This window comes from Phyllostomus discolor, chromosome 1 (assembly GCF_004126475.2).
Source record: "Phyllostomus discolor isolate MPI-MPIP mPhyDis1 chromosome 1, mPhyDis1.pri.v3, whole genome shotgun sequence".
NCBI classification, from domain to species: domain Eukaryota; kingdom Metazoa; phylum Chordata; class Mammalia; order Chiroptera; family Phyllostomidae; genus Phyllostomus; species Phyllostomus discolor.
Genome location: NC_040903.2, coordinates 61,018,835 through 61,040,685, shown reverse-complemented (window position 1 = coordinate 61,040,685; position 21,851 = coordinate 61,018,835). Strand labels below are relative to the sequence as shown.

Sequence of the window (21,851 nt, the reverse complement as noted above, 5' to 3'; positions counted from 1 at the left end):
AAATATCTAATATTTCTTGGTAATTCTTTTTGGTGATTGTGGTACAAAAATACAGTGATAAAAAATGTCACGGTATTTGTAAGTGTGCTGGGTAGTCGCAGGCCCCTTTCCTTTTGAAAGTTTAGAGCTCCAATACCCTCAATTCTACAGGCAGAATTAGGATGGACTTAGAGGGTCCTAAACGTGACCGATTCACTAAGGCGGGGGGCTACAGCTTGCAGCAACGTGCTCTGCAACTTAATCCTACGCTAAAAGAGGGCAGAGAGCGAAAAAGCATGGAGTACAAACTCTCCCGACATCCGTAGTTAACTTTCAAGGTGGATTGTGTATTTTAAGGCTGATGGGAACGTCTGGTTTTCGGAGCAAAAAGAAGAGAAGGTAAGTGTTTGCCCTTGTATTCACCAGTTCCTAGAGAAACAATGAAAGAACAAAGGGAACCACTTCTCCATCTGAACATTTTCTGTCTCTCCCTTCGTTTCAAGCCAAAAAGCTTGCAAGGGGATTAGCTTTACTCTACCTTAAATAGTTGTTGCTAGGCTTGTTGAAATGAGAATGAGAAAAAAAAAATTGAGCGGCAGTGTAAATACAGACTAAATAATAATAATAAAGACTTGCTGCGGGGACTCTTCAAAGCGCCAGGGGCAGCAACTTACAGCAGAAGTTGCTAGTTGCATGAAGGCAAAGCCCAAGAAACAACCTTTACATTCCAGATTTCGAACTTAGGCATTGAAATCACCTTTCTTGTAGTCTGAAAGGATTTCTGCGCACAAAATGTGTAGGTACTGTCTATGGGAAGAGATCGGTGTACTACATAGGTCGAAAAAATGTTGTCTGTTCCTATCTGGAGAAGAATTTTTAAAAAGGAAAAGGGACTCAAGTCTTACGTTACTTTTTGCTGAGAGAAAAAAAGGCAGCAGTGACTGGGCAAGGAGAAAGATTCGTGTTTAAATGTATTTGCTTTTGGGATATCGTGGTTATCGGCAAATCTTCCTTTGTGGGTCTGTGTGACTGAATGTGTAAGTGACCGAGTGCCGTCGGCATTATCAGTGGGTGAGGGGAGCCCCCAAAGACGGACAGCACGTGAAACACATTTTTAATGCCCCCCAAGCGACGACCAAGCCCCCCCTCCTCCCCTAAATTCGTATATTACCTGCCCAGTTACAGTGGACACATGTTTATGTTTATAGTCCTGGTTTGTAGTAGTGTCAAGAGCCACAGCGAGAGGAGGGGGAGGAGAGAGGAGGGAGGAGTAAATGCAACCACCCCCACTTGTTGTTAAAGCAAATTTACTGCGTTATTGCAAGCCAGTACGGGGGGCTGGGAAGTGAGTTGAGAGGAAGGGTAGAGTTGGGTTCTGCGTTGGTTGTGGCAGGGGGGTGGGGTTAGGAGATCCGGGATGGAGCGATGCTCTCCACCGGCCCAGGAAAAGCAGCTTGATCAATAGGGAAGCATGCTGCCGCGGTCGAAAACAAAAAGGTTTCTCGGGCTCGCTGCGTTAACGTGGGGGGGCTCTGCAAGCTGGGCTTCAGGACCCTGACCTCTGAACCCGGCTCCTCTCTTTGCTCTCCCGGTGCCGCGCGGCCACTTTTTACCCAGGATCCCTCGCGCGGGCCGCGCTCGTGCCGAGCTCGAGTCCCTGTTAATCCTTCAGCCCCCGATTTCCATCCCCTCCCCCCTGCCGCCAGCCCCCGGGGAGGATTCTCCGGCGGGGAACCCCCGCCCCACCCCCACTCCGAGAGCCCTAGCCCTGGCGGCCGCAGAGAGACCTGTGCGGCAAGGAGTGCAGAACTGTGTCGGGCCTGCGGGGGAGGAGACGGAGAGGAAGGGAAGGCAGAGGGGACGAAGGGAGGGGGGCAGGCGGCCGGGCCGTAGGGCCCGGCCGGGGCCTGGACCTGTTGACTGCTATTGCTCCGCCTGGTCCCGCGCCCTCTCCCGGCCCGTCGCAGTCCCTGTCTTAAAGCGGAAACCAGGGGAGGAAACATGGATGGTTGTTCTCTCAGCCTTCCTCCAACTTTGTTTTTTTCCTTGGGGTATAGAAGGCAAAGTAATCTCCGAAGCCCGATCCTTGCTCATAAGGTCTTGCGCCGGCCCACCGCCCTCAGGGCCCCGCTATTTAAATACTCTCCCCACTACACCCGCTTCTCCTGTCGGAGCCCGAGGGCCTTGATGCCCTCATTGCGCCTCCCCCCGCCTGGCGCGGCTGCGTCCCCAGCGAATTGTGTTGCTTTTCTTCCCTAGAAGCTCCCTGGTCTGCCCTCCACTTTTCCCCCTCTCAGGAGGCGTAAGATGAAACCTCTGCTTTGCTGCGTGCTGCAGGACACATTCTCTGCCTCTCGTCCAAATTCATTTGATGGCGAGTTTAAAATGACAGTGTTTAAATAAAAAGAGAGGGAAGTGTTATTTTGGCAGTTTAGAAGACATCAGCATTAAAATAAAAAAAGATATACTTAAAGATTTTATTGGAGTTGCTATATTTACTTCTAGATTTGGGGTTTCCAGAGGAACATTTTCCAGCGGGAAATCTCAAGTTAATATTAAGGTGGAAGTAAGACATCTCAACTAACTTCCGAAAATAAAGAGGAAATTTGAAAAATATATGAACGAACTAGCGGGAAGACGGCCGCAGCGGAAACTGGCATAGTGAAAGGCAGTGCCTCAGTGTTGGAGTACCAGGAAGGAGGGCCGGCCCGGGAGGGGAAGGAGGCGACTTCCCGGGCCTCAGGCCCCGGCGACTGAGGGGGGGGGGGGGGGGCGGCGCAGGATGCAGCAAGCCGGGCGAGCGTGGTAACGCGGGCGGGGAGGGCGGCGGTGGGCGGGGGCCGGGCGCACAGCCGGCGAGGCGGAGGAAGCGGGAGCCGGGCACACCTCTACTGGAAGCCCCATTGTTAAGCTCTCGCGCCACAGTTCGCCTAGTGCGCCCTTCCCGAGGGAGGGGTCCTGCAGCCCAACTGGACCCCTACCCTAGCTTCCCCGAACTCCGACGCTGGGCTGGGCTGGGTCGGTACGGCAAGTTTAATCCTCAGACACGGTCAGCGAGAGGTTCCCAACTCCACAGTACTTATGGAGGAGGCTTTCCAACGTGCGGCTAAATTGGCGGAAGCTGGGCAGCCTGCAACTCACACTTTAAAGAAGAGGGAAAGCAGCCTACACGTGCTTATAAAGTGCTAACTAGATAGAGACAAATGTACGCTTTTTTTCTGGCTCCGAAGAGTTAGAGCCGATTCGATCTTATTTTAAATACCTTTAAATGTATGGATTCGGGGTTCAAAGGAGTTCGGAAAAGCACGTCTCTGTTTGTTATTATTCAGCTCTTTGTTGTGTGCAAGAAGCCTAATTTTAAAAGGGCCGAGCTACCCCAAACAAAAACAGGCTTGATTTCTTAACGTGAAATGCATTTTCAAAATAAAAATGAAATTGAAAAGGGAAAAATGTGTCATTTGCTTAAAAACCCGGTTTTGGAAACAAATAATTGCAACCCACGTACGAAACTATCTCCGTTCCTTTGTGAAGTATATGGAAAAATATTTCTGGCAAACGTCGCAGTTTTAAAATATGAAGATTTCCAACAAGTGCTCGCGGGTCTTGAAGACAAGACCGAAGTCATCGTGCATGAAAACGAATGAAGAGATAATTTTAATGCTTTGATCCAAACCTTACTAGGGCAAGGGAGTACTTTACACTCAGATTTATAATAGACTGTGCAGAAATTCCATCTAAAATACCCACTGCTAGTCTGTGTATGCAGCACTGTTTCCCAAGGTTGATTTTAAAAAACCAATTAGAATTGATCTCTAATGAAATATTATATTTACACGTCATCATGAAAACATCATTTGACAAGAGTTTTGAATTACAAGAAAGAAGTTAACAGATGACGTTCATAAAGAGTGTCTGTTTGCAGAGAACCCTTAAGAGTTAGTTAAAGGTAGTGGTGATTGTGATTTTTCATTTGATATGCTATAGAAGTGGTTTGCATTTTAACACTTTCATTTTGGGAATCTTCCTAAACTTCCATTTCCTCATGGAAATCATTCAGTTATTTCGAGATAGAGGGAGAAATTCTCATACAAGGTCAAACTATAGAAAAATTGAAGAGAAAAAAATTGGTGTGGAAAATTAAGTATTCTCAATCTGTTCATTTATTACACATGCATCCATCCTCCCATAGTCTCCCTCTCTAACTACTTGGATTCAATTTACATTTTTTATTTTTAAGTCTTTGAATATTTAGAATAGCTTTATACATTCATTTGCTTTATAATTGATTGTCGAAGATGCATCTTTTACCACCTTTTATGTTTCAGGCATATTTTTGGTTTTGTTGTAAGTTAAGAAAATGTTACAAGTCACGATACTCTTGTGAGAAAAACAACAAATGGGTGGGAAAAAGGACAGGAATGGGGGTGGGGACGGAGAAGGACAGATGTAGTATTCCTGGTCAGTGTTTAAAATAGCCTTTCTTTAATTTTATTTCATTATGTTTTTCACTTCTGCTTGCACCAATGATCATTGTTTTCTTAATTGGGGTAAAGTGCCACCATATAAAAATTACATACATTCTAGCTCTTAGACGCTATGGTAAAGTAAGACCGAGAAAAAGTGATGGGGGGGTGGGAGCTTGTGTGTTTAATTCACCAGGAATGTTAAGCTTCACAAGGTTTACCCGTGGGTCCACATAGGTCCTTGACACTGTTACTGTACAATTTCAAGAGGTAAATATACACATAGTTTTTAAAAATCTAAGATGTACTAGGCAAACTGTTTATTAATTGAAGTAATAAAAATGAATTTGTCAACCTCTTTTTTCTAGGACACAATGCAGTTAATTAACATATTCTTGGGCTTGTTTCTGGATTTGGTAAGCAGTGGCCCCTTTCAGAGGGGAAAACATTTAAATCTTAAAAAGTGATCTTTTTGGGGGGATCCAAATAGTATTTAGCAATTCAGCTTGATTTCTCCTCCTTTTTTTCCTCCTTTTTCTTCTTCTTCTTCCTCCAAGATATGTTTCATTTCCTTCAAGGTTCTCCTTCATTTCAAAACCTGATTTTCCTCTTTTCCATGTTCAGAATCTTTTCACTTAGAATCTTATTGTCTCCTATAAACAGACACCTACATATGTCACTTTTATCATAACAGAAATGCAAATTTTCAGTGTCACTAAAAAAAAGGAACATGGACCTTACACTTCTACTGTTATATTGAAAATACTCTGAAAAATCAAAGTATAGCACTTTTAAGTATTGTTGCACCATGGAAAAAACTCTTCATTAGTCCAACTCTGAAATGTTATTGAAGTTTATATAATGCCTAGATTATCTAAAGTCATCCTTCGGATATTACTTTTCTACTGGTGTTTTACCCAAAAATATCAACAAAGCTAAAACATATCAATTTTATAGCAAAGGAATAGCTCTGAAGCCAAACACAAGAGTAACCAAACCAACCTAAACCATTTAAAGTAAATGTTACTCTTTGATTCTTAAGAAGAGTTAAAATTTAGATTACACACCATTCAAATTTCAGAATTACCTAACTAAACTTTTCAACAATTAAGGATATCTAACAATAAAATTATTCATGATTCATTCTAAGTTAGAGTTTGATTTTTAAAAAAAAAATGATGACATTTACATGAAAAGGTGGTTAACATTTGACAGCTCTTTAAATACAGAGAATTCTAAACTACCTGGTAAATAAAAACTCTTCACCTATATTTATTTCAATGATTGAAAATATTTAAAGAAAATTTCTTTAATCATAACTTAGAAATTTTAGTTGTACTTATAAAGTCTTGCTTTACTCTGAAGAATAAAGCTCAGTCTGCAGTAAGCCTTTAAACACCAATATTGTACATCAATTAATATTTATTATGGCCTACTGTACTTAAGACACTTGCTAGGTGGTATGGTGAGTAAAAATATCACCTAGTAAGATTAACACACTTCATTAAGTGTTATTTCCCTGAAGCCATTAACAAAATATCAATTTAAAACAATGGAAATGAATACCTTTTAATGAAATTTCTATTAGTACTCCGTAATATAGGTGTCATGTGTGGGTTTGTATCTATAAAGACACGGGACTCACTTATTGTGAGACAAATAACAAAAGTAGTTGCAGAAATACCTCAACATTTTAATCATACTAGCATAAATATATGGCGACTTTTCACATGAATGGTGAGAAACATTGGGTACCCAATAAGCAAAACAAAATTTTATTCCGAGATTCCTTTATGTAAAGGAGGATATACCTGAAAGTTTGTACAGATCACAAAAAAATTGCCTTTTTGCGTTATTTATCTAATTTATCTAAAGATAAGATTATAGTTTCTGATCAGGTTGAATTGTAATAATAGATGAATGAATTGTAATAATTGCTTTTTTATTAAAAAAAAAAAACCTTAGTGTCAGAGCCAATATGGAAGTTTAAATACTTTGTGGAAGTCAAGAACCTGAGTTAAGAAAAGTGCATCTAGTCTTAACATTATAAAAATATACCTCAATTTTCTATACCTCACATAGAATTGTACCTCAATGTATATCTACACTAAATATAAAAGAAGGCAAGTAAAACTTAATTTAAAAAACAAATATAAGCAATGCTAACCTATGAGCTAAATTTGGGTTTAAATATATCTTTCATAGTATCTATGTAAATAATTATGGAAAAGCAAATCCAGAAATTTGGTGCCTAGTTTCTGAAATTAAGGACATTATAAGAAGATATATACTCAGAGAGAGAAAAAAATACAGTTTCCCATTATAGTATGGTTAGAGGTTACCTCATAAAATACTGTATTTGAGTTTTTTTTGTGGTTTCCCTCAGATAGAGAAGTAGATGAGCCAGTAACGAGTTAGCTGCTGTTATGTGAAGAATACTGGAAATGACAAGCTTTTGTTTTATTGTACAGGTACTAGATATACTTTTTCAAAATGTATTTTGAGAATGTAGAATCAAATTTAAAGGATAACATTATTTTGAGACTGAAATTATCCTTTTTTATTAAGTTATTCTATAAGTCACTTGGACTATTTTTTTACATTACCATGTATTTTTAAAAACCTACTTGAACAACAATTGTGGCAATTTAATTGTAAAGTTTTAAATCCATTCTGAGGTATGAGAATTAGTATACCTGGCCAGTTGTCATATACAGGGTCCAGCACAAATAACCCCCCTTTTCATTATAAAATCTTTTATACAAAATCATAAGCATGTAACTCTGTAACATAACAATATCACACTCAAGCACACCATACGACATTTTAGGTGAAATGTTCAAATTAAAACTATAAATTATTACACCCATATTATTACCCTATCAACTATACTCAAGCAGGCCTTACTTCTGCCAGACCCTGTATATGTATTTGTATATATATCACACAAAGGATAAATATAATTTGCTCACTGCCCTATTTCCTGTATCCAAAAGAATCCCTGGCTCACAGTCAATGTTCAATAAATGTTTACTGAATGAGTAAATAACTAATCATATATCTGAACTATTTTATAATTCTTATTCTTTATTTTCACTTAATATTTTATAGAAATATCTTAAATATTACACTTCTGATATATAACATAAGAAGAAGTTGTATAGCTGGTACATGAGTTAATATTAGAATAACCCACTTATACCTATTATAATTTTTCTTATAATTTTCATAACAACATTTAATAAGTTAAATATTAGTTTTAAGTAATTTGGCTTATTTTGGCAACATTTATATGTACATCTTTGATAAAATTTCTCCATTAGATGCTATTATTTATATATAGTCCTGTTCTTATGAAATAGTATATTTTCTCTTTTTTTCTAAATTTCAAAGTCTTCTACAAATGATGATTTTATTTTGATTTGGAAATAGCAAGTATTTACCTACATTTCTTTTACTAAGTGTTACAGAATAGGGTAAAGTACCCATTTCATATGTAAAGTAACACTACATATAAATTAATTTCATCACAAAAACTAAGCTTTAATGTGTTAAAAATAAAATAAAATATTTAAAAAATAATTTATTTCATTAAGATTTGACTGCAGTGTTTGGGAAGGGAAGTTTCACATTGATTTTAACTCAGAGTTAGTCTTCATTAGGAGCCTGAACCTGAGCAGTAAAACTGGCATCTCTTGTAAAAGGGTAAAGATAAAATTTAGTTAAGATACACAAAACAATACAGTTTTGTTAGGTGGTTTAAGTTTTATAAATATCAATGACATTTTAAGAACATAATTATTATGTGTTCAGAAATTTATTAGCTGTTGCCATATTCCCCAAAAGAATTTGTGTAAGTGTGTAATCTCGTAGTCACATTTTCTAACTGTACTATTAGAGCTAAAATTGACTTCTCATTTCTTCATGTCTCTTTAGTGTATATATTTTCTCTATCCTACACTTTTAGTAGATTTTCATTATTGTAGGTTCCTCACTTAGTTTTAGGATGTTTGAATAAATTTGCTGATATATGCTTACATGGTATTATATCTATTATTCTTAAATGGATTTCTAGCAATTAATTTGACATCACGCTACCGTTTTTTTTCTTTATGAGACCATTTGGAATGCTGTTAAAGCTTAAACCACTATCTTTTGCTGGTTGTCCAGAACTTGGTTTCCTGTATCCTTCAGCATTGTACAACTGCATTTTCCAGATCTTTATATTGCTAATGTGTGATAAACAACCATTTTGTACCTGCAAGGTATTAACCAAAGCCATGAATTTGCCTTGTAATTATGCTTGCCATTTAAACAAAGTATCTATATTCTTATTTCATGCCAAACTTTCACAATAGACACTTTTGCCTAAAAATCAATATTGGGCTTACAAGAATACATAGGGGATAGGGCAACTGTGGAAGATTTTACAGCTCGAAAGTGCTCAGCATCCAGCTAATTAATCTATTTAGACAAGCCTAATCCATTTTGTTTGTGAGGAGTGAGCCCCAACTTTTCTGCCACTTAAATGATGTTAAAATAAAATTAGTGATCTTAAATTTTCAATAAATTTGGAGCACAGAGCCAGATCAGAGAAATTCTCAATCAAAATTGGACTCCCGTTTCATGGTGTTAATTAATCACTTGGTGAGTGAGAGAATTGGGATTCCTTCACCCCTTAGTTCATATAAGTGCATTTTCCAGATCATCATATTATATTGATATAGATCAACAACCATTTTATTCCTTTCTTACACAGCAAGCTAAGGGTAGCCTTGGTGTTCCTTGAATATAACCCTAAACAGACTTTTGATCTTCAGTCTGTGATGCACTTCCATTTGTCACTGGGGCCAATGGGGTGTGTAAATGGGCGGCAGAGTTGGTGGCATTTCCACTGGCTGAACTTTGGGTCGGGTCCAGGATGGAAATTTAATGGGCGGAGAGGCTGCGGCAGTAGAGTGAAGTCAGCAGGGCCAACTACAGGAAGCCAGGCTGCATAGCATCCTTCATCGTAGCTGACGTACTCGCCCAAGCCTTGTTAGCCAAGCGCCAGTTCTGGAGGAAAAGGCCGGCAGGTAGCTTCCCAGCAAAGGGACAAGTTCCAGGGAACCCCCCTCCAGCTACTCTGACAAGACACCGCCTTCAGGATTCGGGGTTTTCCGTGGCGCGCACACGCAGCCCCCGCGCGACCAGTGCCGCAGCATGCTGCCCAACGTCCCCGCCCCCGCGTGCGCGCCCCCGCGCCCTCCAGTTGGCTCCTTTCTGCCACAGCGCGTCGCGAGTCCAATCGCCCCAACCTCTAGCACACCTCGAGTGCCGAGGGCGGCGCTGGGGAGCCAGCGCCGGGAGGTAGGCGTGCCGGCCAGTGCGGCGGCGCGCACGCAGGCCTCGCCTCTCTGGCTTCTCCATCACGCTGGCCGCAGGGCGGGCGCGCACGCCGAGTGACGCTCGGAGGAGGAAGCGCAGCCCCCCTTCCCCTCCCTTGCCGCCCCTGGCCCAGCGGGAACCCCCCAGTGCGCCTGTGCGGAGGCCTGCTTGATTATGTGTGCCCTCTCCGGGCTCCAGCGTTAGCCACCGGGTGGAGGTGGGGAGGGAAGACGACAAGGAGGAGGAGGCGGAGGAGGCGGAGGAGGCGGAGGAGGCGGTGGAGGGGAGGTGGGGGGAGTCAGCAAGGACATGGCTCCTGACTCCTGTGCGGAACGTGAGTGACTGAGCGGCAAAGCCCGAGTGAGCGAGCGGCCAAGCGGCGGGCTGGGCCGAGGGTGCCGGGAGGGAGCGGGGCGCGGGTGGTTGGCTGTACGGGGGGAAGCACTAACTGGCTTGCATGTGTTTTTTAATGGTCCCCTAACTCCCTCTTAGATGGTCTCTAGCGACCGGCCCGTGTCACTGGAGGACGAGGTCTCCCATAGTATGAAGGAGATGATTGGAGGCTGTTGCGTTTGCTCAGACGAGAGAGGCTGGGCCGAGAACCCGCTGGTTTATTGCGACGGGCACGGCTGCAGCGTCGCGGTGCATCAAGGTAAACACCCAACCGCCCGCCCGGCCGAACCCGGCCTGCTCCCAACCGTCACCGCTTCCCCCACCTAGGCAGCAACTGCCAGTTCCCGCCCATCCCCCCCCCGCCCCGCCCTGTTCTGCGGCCTGGGATTGACTCCAAGGGTCCGTGGCGGGGAGCCTGGGGTGTGTGGGCTGTGCGGGCTGTGCAAGTGGGAGAAAGTGCGTGTGGCCTGGACTGTCATGTGATTCGGCGTTCACTCTCTCAAGTGTCATTTGGCTGCCGCCTGCGCCGGGAGCCGTGGTCTGGAGACTTTCAGAGGCCGTGGCTGGAGGAGAGGGGGTGTGGGGATGTGGGGGGAGAGGGTGCGTGAGGCCAGGTGTGCTCCTCTCGGTCATGTTCCCGTGGCTGTGGCTGTGGGTTTGGGCACGTGGAGACCCCTCCCCCTTCATGCCCGCTCCTGTCTGCCGCAGTGTGTCTGGGGACTTCCTGTGGCATGGAATCAGCCTCAGAACGCCACTCGCTGTTTTGGGGCGTGGGGGAGGGGGACAAGGGGTTGCTTTGCTGCTTTAGATGGGGGAAGGAGGCTCCTGCTGCTGTACCCCAACCTTTCTGGCGCAGACTCTTCGGACTGGGAGCTTCCTGCGGAGAAGACGGCGGAAGGTGGCCGTCGCAGGTGTGCTGCCGCAGGAGTGGCTGGGCGGAACTGGCCTGGGTTGCTGGAGGAGGCTGTTCAGTGGCCTCAGCAGTCCACTTTCTCACTTAAGTGACTGAAGAGAAGAAGAGGTGGTGGTGCCACCACCGACTTGGGGATCGTCCTAGTTTATTTCTGGGTGTTTCCACTCGGTGAGTTCTTTTGGTAGACAAAAAGCCGAGGACACTAATATGATAGTTTTCTGGAGATTGGCATTTTTGACCTTTCCCGTTTCATGTGGTAAGGAATTGAGGCTGAAACAACCTAAATAATTTTTAGTGGCTCTTGTACTCTCCCTGTTATTCTCCAACCCGCCCCATTACCATTTCTGAATCTGCCATTAAGTGATGAACGAATGGGGCTAAAGTGTGTTCTTCAGAATAGAATCTCAGAACTGGGAAGGTAGACTTAAGAGGTCATTTTAAAGAACAAAGTTGCACAACTTCTTTTTATAAGGAGTAGAAACACATTTTAAGATTTTAGGACTAACTTCTATGTGTAGCATTTTCATTCCAGTATTCATTGGCATTTGTGGAGGTATTTCTTATGAATTGGATGATAAATTATCATTTTGATAAGTAATCTCTAAATAAAGAAAATGTTCATTTAAGTCTTAAACTTTTTTTTTAAAAGATTTTATCCATTTTTAGAGAGAAGAGAAGGGAGGAAAAAAGAAGTAAAGAGAGAAACGTCAATGTGTAGTTGCCTCTCGTGTCCTCCACTGGGGATCTGGCCCATAACCCAGACATGTGCCCTGACTGGGAATCCAGCCTGTGACCTCTTGGTTCACAGGCCCAGGTTCAGTCCACTGAGCTACACTAGTCAGGGCTTAAATACTTTATTAAGTTAAAATTTTTTTCTCTACAAGTGTTTCTGAATTGAAATATGTTTTTGGACACTCGTGCAGCATTCCTTGGCTGATAGAATCTTTTTTACTCTCACACATTTACAATTTTTAAAAGGGATTAGAAGTTTAGCTTTTAGAGATTTAAAAATTTGTGCTGAATTTATATTCTTTTAAGTCCTTCCAATATTTAAGATATTTTCAAATTACCTTTGAACGTGCTCATCCAAGAATGTTAAGTGCCCACAGGGGAGAATAGAGGGAATTTCAGGGGACATTGGGAAGGGTTCACGGGAACAAACTTAAAGGACACATGGATAAGAACTAGGGGGAGGGTGGTAATGGGAAGGAAGTGGGGAGGGTTGGGGGGGCTGGATTGGGAGTAAAAGGGAGAAAACTGTATTTGAACAATGATTAAAATAAAGTAAAAAAAAAAAGAATGTTAAGTGCCTATTAGTGTTTTTAGGGTTTTGGGAAAACTTCAATTTTGAGTTAATGAAATATTAATATAAAAACAATCTTTAAAAAACAACCGGACTTAAATATGTGATATATATTCATATTGGAATATTCACATGTATTAAGAAATAGGCACTTTTTAAAAATAACAGCTTTATTGGGATATGATTCACATACCATACATACAGTTCACCATTTTAAAGTGTACAATTCATGGGTTTTTAGTATATTCACAGAATTTTGCGTCCATTACCACAATCAATTTTATAGCATTTTCACCACCCTAACAAGAAACCTTGTACACCCCATTTCTATTCAGTTCCCCAGGCAACAACTTATCTATTTATGTCTGTATAGATTTGCCTATTCTGGAAGAATTTCACTTTTACATTTCATTTTCTTTTCTGCAATATCTGTTGTTCATTTTGAAAGGTGATTTGGAAATATTTTCATTAGATTTATCTAAAATGCTTGGTATTTAAACTATAGGATATAGGAATGAATTAATGAATTTCTGAGTTAGTCTATGTGAAAATCGAATTATGTGTTAAATTTTACTTAATATTCCATCATAAAAAATAATTAAAATTGTAATGTTTATATTTAAATGAAGTAACAAGGTTGACATTTTAACATTTTTATTACCCCAATTTCAGCTAGGTGATATGTGATGATTGTAAATATAGAATGTTTTAATTCTCTGCAAAGCAAGTGGTTTACATGAATAGTTTGAAGTAATTAATAGGGCTTTGAAAGGGTATTTGATTTTCTGTAATTCTTTAATCATAACATACTTTAAAATATTTTATTTCCCAACAGCTTGCTATGGCATTGTTCAAGTACCCACTGGACCGTGGTTTTGCAGGAAATGTGAATCTCAGGAGAGAGCAGCCAGAGTGGTAAGGACTATTTATCAAAAACATTAATATACTTCACAGAATAACAAACTCATGTTTCAGTTTGAAGGGTTGTCAGTCTTTTGTTCAGATACTGAATTTGGACCAAACACTGACTTGAAGTTTTAAAACTTTTATAATTTCTGAAAAATTGAACTACATAGGTGTCTCTTGATTGATACTTTGAACAAATAAAATATAAAGTTGTATTTGGGCTTATTAGCCTTACCTGCTGGTTTGAAGGTTAAATTGGCTAATCATATGTATGTTTTAAAGATTTCATTTATTTATTTTTAGAGAGGAGGGGAAAGAGGGAGAAAGAAAGGCAGAGAAATATGGATGTGCAGGAGGTACATCAATCAGTTGCCTCTCACATGCCCCGAGCTGGGTACCTGGCCCTCAACCGAGGGATGTGCCCTGACTGGGAATCAAATCAGTGACCTTTCAGTTTGTAGGCCAGCGCTCAGTCCACTGAGCTATTCCAGCCAGAGAGGCTAATCATATTTTTAACTTACGTCCTTCCATAGTAAGACAAAAGAAGTTATAATCCTGCCAGGTTCTGTTTAATTAATTAGAAAAACATGAGAATTTACCTATTTATATTCTTTTTTTTTTTTTTAAAGATTTTATTTATTTTTTAGGGAGGGAAGGGAAGGAGAGAGAGAGAGAAAGAAAGAAAGAAACATCAATGTGCAGTTGCTGGGGGTCATGGCCTGCAACCCAGGAATGTACCCTGGCTGGGAATCGAACCTGGGACACTTTAATTCCCAGCCCACGCTCAATCCACTGAGCTACACCAGCCAGGGCTAAAATTTACCTATTTATATTCTTTTTACTATATCTGCACATGTAACTTGGAATGCTTAACATTTTCAGACATTCAGTCGCTTTGGCAAAGCAACATAAAGATCTTCCTGTTTTACTTTGCTGGCCACCTTCTTTCTGAACACTTTTGTAAACCTCCTGTAAGAATGAGGGAGGTATGTTTATTATTTATGGCCAAAAGCATTTTTCCAGTTGAACTTCTGCATCTATCAGGGAGAAATAGATCTAATCTTCATTAATCATATAGAAGTACTACCATTTGCAATGTTATAGTTCCTTATTTTTGGTGTTGATTAGAGAATTTGACAGTTGAAGAACATTTCACCTTTTCTACATGTGTAGTAAAATTGGAATGTTTTATTTTTGCCTGGACAAATGGCTGAATAGCCTATCTAGAACTGTGAGATTCAGAGCAATATTCTGTTGATATGTTTTTGTGTGTGAAAATGCACTGTAGCAGAATTACAGCTATTGTTCTAATGTTACCATACTGTGAATTAACAAATGGAAGATAAAATCAATCATAAAAATTTTAGGACTTGATGAGGTAGCATAGATCTACTCTTCATTTTTTACCTCTTTATACAATAGCATGTTATGATTTGGGGTTAATGGCTCACCAAGGAAAGGAAGTTATGCTTTAATTTATTAGTTAACACTGACAGTTAAGATGAGACTCTTCCAGGGGGTGTCACAATAGATTCAGGGCCAGAGAAAGAGTAGAAAGTAGGAAAGGTGGGTATCAGTAGAGGGAGGATAAAGACATTGTGAATGAAAGTGGTAGAATGCCACCATTATTTGCCTCAAATGCTACCTGTTGCCTGTTTTTATTCCTTTATCCTCTCTGAGGGTATGGTCAAGATATTAAGATGAATAAGGTAAGTATCCTAATAAGTATATTGGAGACTGTTTTTTGTTTCAGCTTCATTTGGTGGGATGTGGGGGCAATTAAATGTTTTAAGGAAGAGGCACAGCCTTCTCTAAATTTCTGTAGCTTACAGTTAAAAAAGTTAGGGTCCTTTGTAAGAAACAAAAACTTATTCTAAGCTAAAATAAGTAAAGTAAGGGCATTTTATTAGAAGTATACAGGAGCTAAGAACCAGGACATGGAAATGTATTCATGACTTAGAAAGGGTATTGAATTATTCTTAATCTTATTTCTGCTTTTCTCTGTATCTGCCTTATTGTTTTCTTTTTACACATTTTTTTTGCTACTTACTACAGTAATCAGTTAACTTTTTTTGACTCTTTGCTGTCTGTCAGATACTGTGCTAAATGTTCTATACTAATTATCACCTTTAATCATCCTGTCAGATCTATGAGGTAGATATTCTTTTACTCTCATTTTATGGATAAGGACATAATAGTTTTTTTTTTTTTAAATCCTCACCTGAGGATATGTTTATTGATTGATTTTAGAGAGACAGGGGGTTGGTGTGATGGAGAGAGAGAAACATTGATAGTTGCTTCCTGTATGTGCCCCTACCAGGAACCTAACCCACCTACGTTTGGTGTACAGGTGGTGTTCCAATCAACTGAGCCACCAGCCAGGCTGGGGCATCATAGTTTTAAGAGCAATATCTATGTAGTTGGAGTCTGGGCTGTGAATAATCTCTCAACTGCATGTTATATGTTGCCTCCTGTGGTGAAAGATGGCTATATTTCAGCTCCTAATATTTTTGTACCTACTATATCAAGAGATTAAAACTCAGCCTGAATCTCATGTTACTTTGGGAAAAACAAACAAACAAACAAAACGGACTTCTGGCTTGGCTTGGGTGAGGTGCACAGATCACCAGTTGGCCATGGCTAGACAATATGGTTGAGTTGTTCAGACATAGTTAGGGAGGTCTCTGTGGTTTTGGGATATCTCGCTTCTCAGAGAAGGCAGAATTTAGAGCTGGTGGTACCTTGACAGATACTTGAAGAGTGAAAACCGAGAACAATGAAACTATCTTCAGACAAGTACTTTGGTAGTATACAGAGTAGATTTGGAAGGGGAGGTTGGAAATCTGAAAGACTGAGGATGCTATTAGTATACAAAATGTGAGAGTGAAAAGGGAGGGAGTAGAAAGGAAGGGGGGAGCATTTTGAAGGATGAAAAGAGAAATGGATGTTGGGTAAAGGAAAGGGAATAATGAGAGATTTTGAAATGTCAAGGTTAATTGTTCTGGAAAGGTGATGCCATTAATAGTAATAGAGCATAAAATAACATTAATAAGAGGAAGAAGATCAAAATTGAAGAGTAAGAACATTTCTGTTTTGGGTGCATGGGTTTTCATGCTGCTAGGATTTTTCATTGAAAATTTACAGTTATCATAATGGAGTCAAATTAAAGTTAGAGCTATATAGGAGGAACACCGGGAACTGAATGATACACAATTTTTTAATACTCACCTGAGGATATGTTTATTGATTTTAGAGAGAGAAGAAGGGTGGGGAGAGAAAGAGCAAAAGAAACATCCATGTGAGGGGAAAACATCAATGTGAGAGAGAAACATCAATTGGTTGCCTCCCACATTGCACCCAAACCAGTGGTTGGAAGCTAGGTATGTGCCCTTACTGGGAATTGAACCGCAACCTTTTGGTGTACGGGTGATGCTCTTACTATCTGAGCCCCCCAGCCAAGGCTCGAATGATACTTTTTTGTTAGAGAAAAGGAAAGTGAAGACAGGACTGTGGTGAATACTAACATGTGGGAGACTAAGAGAACAGGATGCCAAGGATGGATACTGAACTGTCAGGAAGGGAGAACCTGCAGGTACAGTAGCCACACAAACGATTGGTTTTTCAGGAAGGAATAATTGATAGTGATGTTGCTGCAAAGGATGCTGGACTAAAAAAAGTTCTTGAGACAGCAATTTTAGTTCCCTGGTCTGGGCAGAATGCTTGTTATAGGACATTGAAGAGAGTAGGATTACAGGATTAGTTTGAATTTTTAAAAAATAAGGAAAGAAGAAAAAAGTGGGGGTTGAGGGAAAGTTTGGTTGGTTTATAAGGGAGGATCTTAGAGGTAGACATTCATTGTTCAAAAAAGCACTTGGATCTTTATTCATTCAAGTATGAATGTGTATATTTTGCTGAAAATTTATAATTAGACTTACACTATTTACTGATCATTATCAGTGGTTGGAGATTAAAATACTTACTGGTGACTGTTTTTGTAGTTAATGTGTATTTGTTCTTAATTACCATAGGTTGAAGAGATTAGAAATTTTATCTATGTATATAATTTCAGTGAGATACAGAGAGGATATTTTATATTTTAAATATTCTACTTTGAATATTTAAATATTTGGATTGTGCAAAAAAATAAAATGGCCAAAAGCCCATTAAGAATTTGCATTTATTAGATATTGTAGTTCTGGCTCTAAATGAAAAACGATTCCTGTCCAACAGGAGATGAGCTGTAAATTTTTCCTATGGCTATTCTCTTCTTACTGCAGTTCTTCCTGCTTTTTTACTTTGTTAAGTAGAATCTGCTGGATGGAAACAAAAGCAAGTTTTAGGGATTGATCCAGGGTCGTTTTATTTTATTTTATTTTATTTTGCTTTGTTTGTTTTTGTTTTCTTTATTTTAATTGTTATTCAGGTACAGTTTTCTGCCTTTTACTTTCATCCCAGCCCTCCCCACCTCCCACTCCTCCCTTTTTTTTTTGTCCATGTGTCCTTTACACTTGTTTCTGCAAACCCTTCCCCTTTTCCCCTGAAATTCCCTCCCCTCTCCCTTCTGGTCACTATTAGCCTGTTCTCTATTTCAGTGTCTCTTATTTTATTATTTTATTTTATTTTATTTTATTTTATTTTATTTTATTTTTTTAAAAATTCATTGCCTCTAGAGAGAGAAAGGGAAAGAGAAAGAATTGACTTGTTTCACTTATTTATTTATGCATTCATTGATTGATTCTTGTATGTGCCGTGACTGGGGATTGATCCTACAACCTTGGCATATCAGGACACCACTAACCAACTGAATTACCTGTCCAGGACACTATTTCATTTTTAGAATTTTGCTTAATAAAGATATATAATGCAAGCTAATCACTATAAATCTGTAAGACCATGTGAATTATATACTTAGCTATATTATATTTACGTTTGGTTCCAATAAAACTATATGAATATATACTTAATTATCACAAATAGTTCTGAAAAATATATAAACATAAAAAGAATATATATGTAGTCCCCACCCAGAATGAGTGACTGTTACTTTAAAAAAAAATCTATGTTTATCTATCCATCCATCCATCCATCTATCTATCTATTTATTTTAGAAAGGGGAAGGGAGGGAGAAAGAAAGGGAGAGAAACATCAATGTGTGGTTGTCTCTCACGTGGCCCCCACTGGGGACCTGGCCTGCAACCCAGGCATGTGCCCTGACTGGGAATCATACCCATGACCCTTTGGTTCATAGGCTGGCACTTAATCCACTGGGCCATACCAGCCAGGGCCAAATGTTACATTTTCATATTTGCTTCAAATCATCGCTTCCTACTTTAGAACTAATACACATATTAAAGGATTAATTTGAAGTACTTTTTGTACTCTCCTCAGTCTGAGTCCACCAGTATCTTTTAGTGTCTGTTAGGTGCTTGTATATATTTTCCTAGTTTTGCTGAGATATAATTGGCATATAACATTTTATTAGTTCAAGGTGTACAACATAATGAAATATGTATATATTGCAAAATAACTACCACAAGAAGTTTAGTTAACATTTATCACCTCACATAGTTATGTTTTCTTCTTTTGATAAAAACTTAAGATTTACTACTGTGTTAGCAAACTTTCAATGTATATCACAGTATTGCCAGTTGTAGCTATTGTGTACCATGTATAATAACATAAAAATGTCCAGGACTTACATAACTGGATGTTTCTACCTTTTGACTATCTTCACTCATTTTCTCCATTCACTTCCTGCTGCCTCTGGCAACCACCAGTCTATTCTCTTTTTCTTTTCCAAAAATTATTTACTTTTTAAAAAAGATTTTATTTATTTATTTGTAGAGAGAGGAGGAGGGAGAAAGAGAGGGAGAGAAACATAAGTCTGTGGTTGCTTCTCATGTGGCCCCCACTGGGGATCTGGCCCATAACCCAGGCATGTGCCCTGACTGGGAATCGAACCAGTGACCCTTTGGTTGACAGCCCATGCTCAAACCACTGAGCCACACCATCCAGGGCGATATCTTTTAGTGCTTTTACTACATGTATATATCGATAAGTACCATCTAGTATTATTTTACAGAAGCGGTATCATACTGTACGTGTATTCTGCCAGTTATAGTTCCATTGATATGTAACTGATCCAGTTTATTCTTTAAAAAAACAAATTTTTTTATTGATTTGAAAGAGATGGGTGGGCAGGGAGTGGTGGGGAGAGAGAGAGAAACAAAGATAAACTTGCTGTTTCATTTATTAATCCACGCATTGGTTGGTTTTTGTATGTGCCCTAAATGGGGATTGAACCCACAACTTTGGTGTATTGGAATGATGCTCTAACAGCTGAGTACCCAGCCAGGGCTAGTTCATTCTTTTTATCTGCTTTTTGAGTATTCCGTCACAGAATATACCACAATTTAATTCTCTTATTGATTATCATTTAGGTTTCCAGTTTTCACAGTCACAAATGGTGCTATAATCAATATTCTTATACATAGAGTAAATACAATATCCAATAAATACATTGAAGTTTTGCATTTTAAAAATATTTGAAAAGCTGTATTAGGTAAATTTTAATTCGTTTACATTTATAGAAATGACTGATAAATTTGAGCTTCTTTCTAAAATATTGTGTTACTTGTTTACCATACTTTTTTCCCCCCTCTTTCTTTTTGTCTTCTGTTGGAGTGATTGAGTGTTATTTTTTTAAAAAATCCTGTGTTTGTTTGGAGGTTATATTCTATATTCTTTTCTTTTTACCTTTAAAGTGTTAGTGTTTATACTCAATTTTTTTTTAATTCCGTGTTTTTTTGAACAAAGCCAAAGCCAGTATCCCTTTTATTCCCTCATTACCCTTTCCCTTGCAAAATCTGTGTTGTTTTCTGTATTTTAATTCCACTGTATTAAAAAAATTTTTTAAACGATTTTGTTTATGTATTTTTAGAGTGAGGGAAAGGGAGGGAGAAAGAAAGGGAGAGAAACATCAGTGTGTGATTGCCTCTTGCTTGTCCCCCACCAGGGATCTGGCCCACAACCCAGGCATGTGCCCTGACTGGGAATTGAACTAGTGGCCTGTTAGTTCAAAAGTCAGCTTTCAGCTCATTGAGCCGCACCAGCCTGGGCCTATTTTTGATCTCCTAAATTATTGTGTTTTTGAAAATAATCATCTATAATTTAGACTTAAAATTACTGATGTTTTTGCTAAACTTAGGTCCCTTGCTGCTTTATGGCTCATTTTTCATTTTCAAAATTTTTGGCATTTTTTTAAGGGTTTTTGGCTAGTGAGTAAGCTATATTAGTCCTTTTCTTGTCTAAAAATAGCATTATTTTACCCTTTTGTATGTCCATTTGAATTCTAGCATCATAGTTGTTTTCCTGAATAAGTTAAGATTTTATTCTAGCTTGTCTTCTGGTATCTACTTGTGAAAATAGGAACTAAAGTAACAGTTGGTTTATCCTACTTGAGAGTTGATCTGCTTTTTCATTCTGAGGACTCAGTGTTTTTCTTCAATTTTGGAACATTTTCTGTTCTATGTTTTCAGATATCACCCCCTCACTTAATTTTCTTTTCCTGGAACTGTTACTTAGGTGTATGCATTTGGGGTTCCCATTTTTTGCATGACATTTAATTTCTCTTTCATATTTTCACTTATCGCTGTATTACAGAGAATCTCTTTAGGTCTGGCTTCAAATTTATGCTTATTGTTAATCCAATCAGTGGATTTCTTTTCTGAATAAATCTAATCTAGAATTTTTGCTTTGCTTTTATTTTTTGGTTTACTGCTTTGTTTTTCATAGTATCTTGCTATTATTGCCTTAAGCATTATATGTTTTCCTTTATTATTTGAATATTTAACACCTAAAACTCAAGAGATTTTGGAAGTCTTTCATCTCAAGTGGTAGATGTTTTCATGTACCTTGTAATTTTTGACAGTGAGCTAATCTTCAGGATTTTTTTTGTTTGTTTGTTTTAAGATTGCTATTCCTGCCCTGGCTGGTGTAGCTCAGTGGATTGAGCTCGGGCTGCAAACCAGGCATTGCAGGTTCGATTCCCAGTCAGGGCACATGCCTGGGTTGCAGGCCACGGCTCCCAGCAACCACACAATTGATGTTTCTCTCCCTCTCTCTCTCTCTCTCTCTCTCTCTCTCTCTGTCTCTTTCTCATTCTCTTTGTCTCTCCTTCCCCTCTCTAAAAATAAATAAATAAAATCTTAAAAAAAAATTGCTATTCCTGCCCTGGCTGGTGTAGCTCAGTGGATTGAGTGCGGGCTGCAAACCAAAGCATTGCAGGTTTGATTCCCAGTCAGGACAAATGCCTGGGTTGCAGGCCACGGCCCCCAGGAACCACACATTGATGTTTCTCTCTCTCTCCCTCCCTTCCCTCTCTAAAAATAAACAAATAAAATCTTAAAAAAAAAAAAAAAAAAAGATTGCTATTCCTCAGCCCTGTCTGGATAGCTCAGTTGGTTAGAGCATTGTCCTGATACGTGAAGGTGTTGGGTTTGATCCCTGGTTAGGGCACGTACCAGAA

The 21,851-nt window shown here is 39.4% G+C and overlaps 1 protein-coding gene across 14 annotated transcripts in view; it reads left to right on the top strand.

The window, feature by feature from the left end:
• The first annotated feature begins 207 nt into the window (after nt 1-207).
• MLLT10 (MLLT10 histone lysine methyltransferase DOT1L cofactor) overlaps nt 208-21,851 on the top strand; it is a 254,453-nt gene continuing 232,809 nt past the window's right edge. For 8 of the 14 annotated variants that reach the window (XM_036023450.1, XM_036023495.1, XM_036023484.1 and 5 more), the window contains exons 1-3: nt 10,053-10,169; nt 10,302-10,461; nt 13,254-13,333. In XM_036023450.1, coding sequence (XP_035879343.1) covers nt 10,302-10,461; nt 13,254-13,333 — 240 coding nt within the window. In that variant the 5' untranslated portion in view covers nt 10,053-10,169. Of the gene's footprint in view, nt 379-9,866; nt 10,170-10,301; nt 10,462-11,051; nt 11,284-13,253; nt 13,334-21,851 lie in introns of those variants that run through there. The other 6 variants (XM_036023475.1, XM_036023459.1, XM_036023436.1 and 3 more) reach the window with 5 other exon arrangements.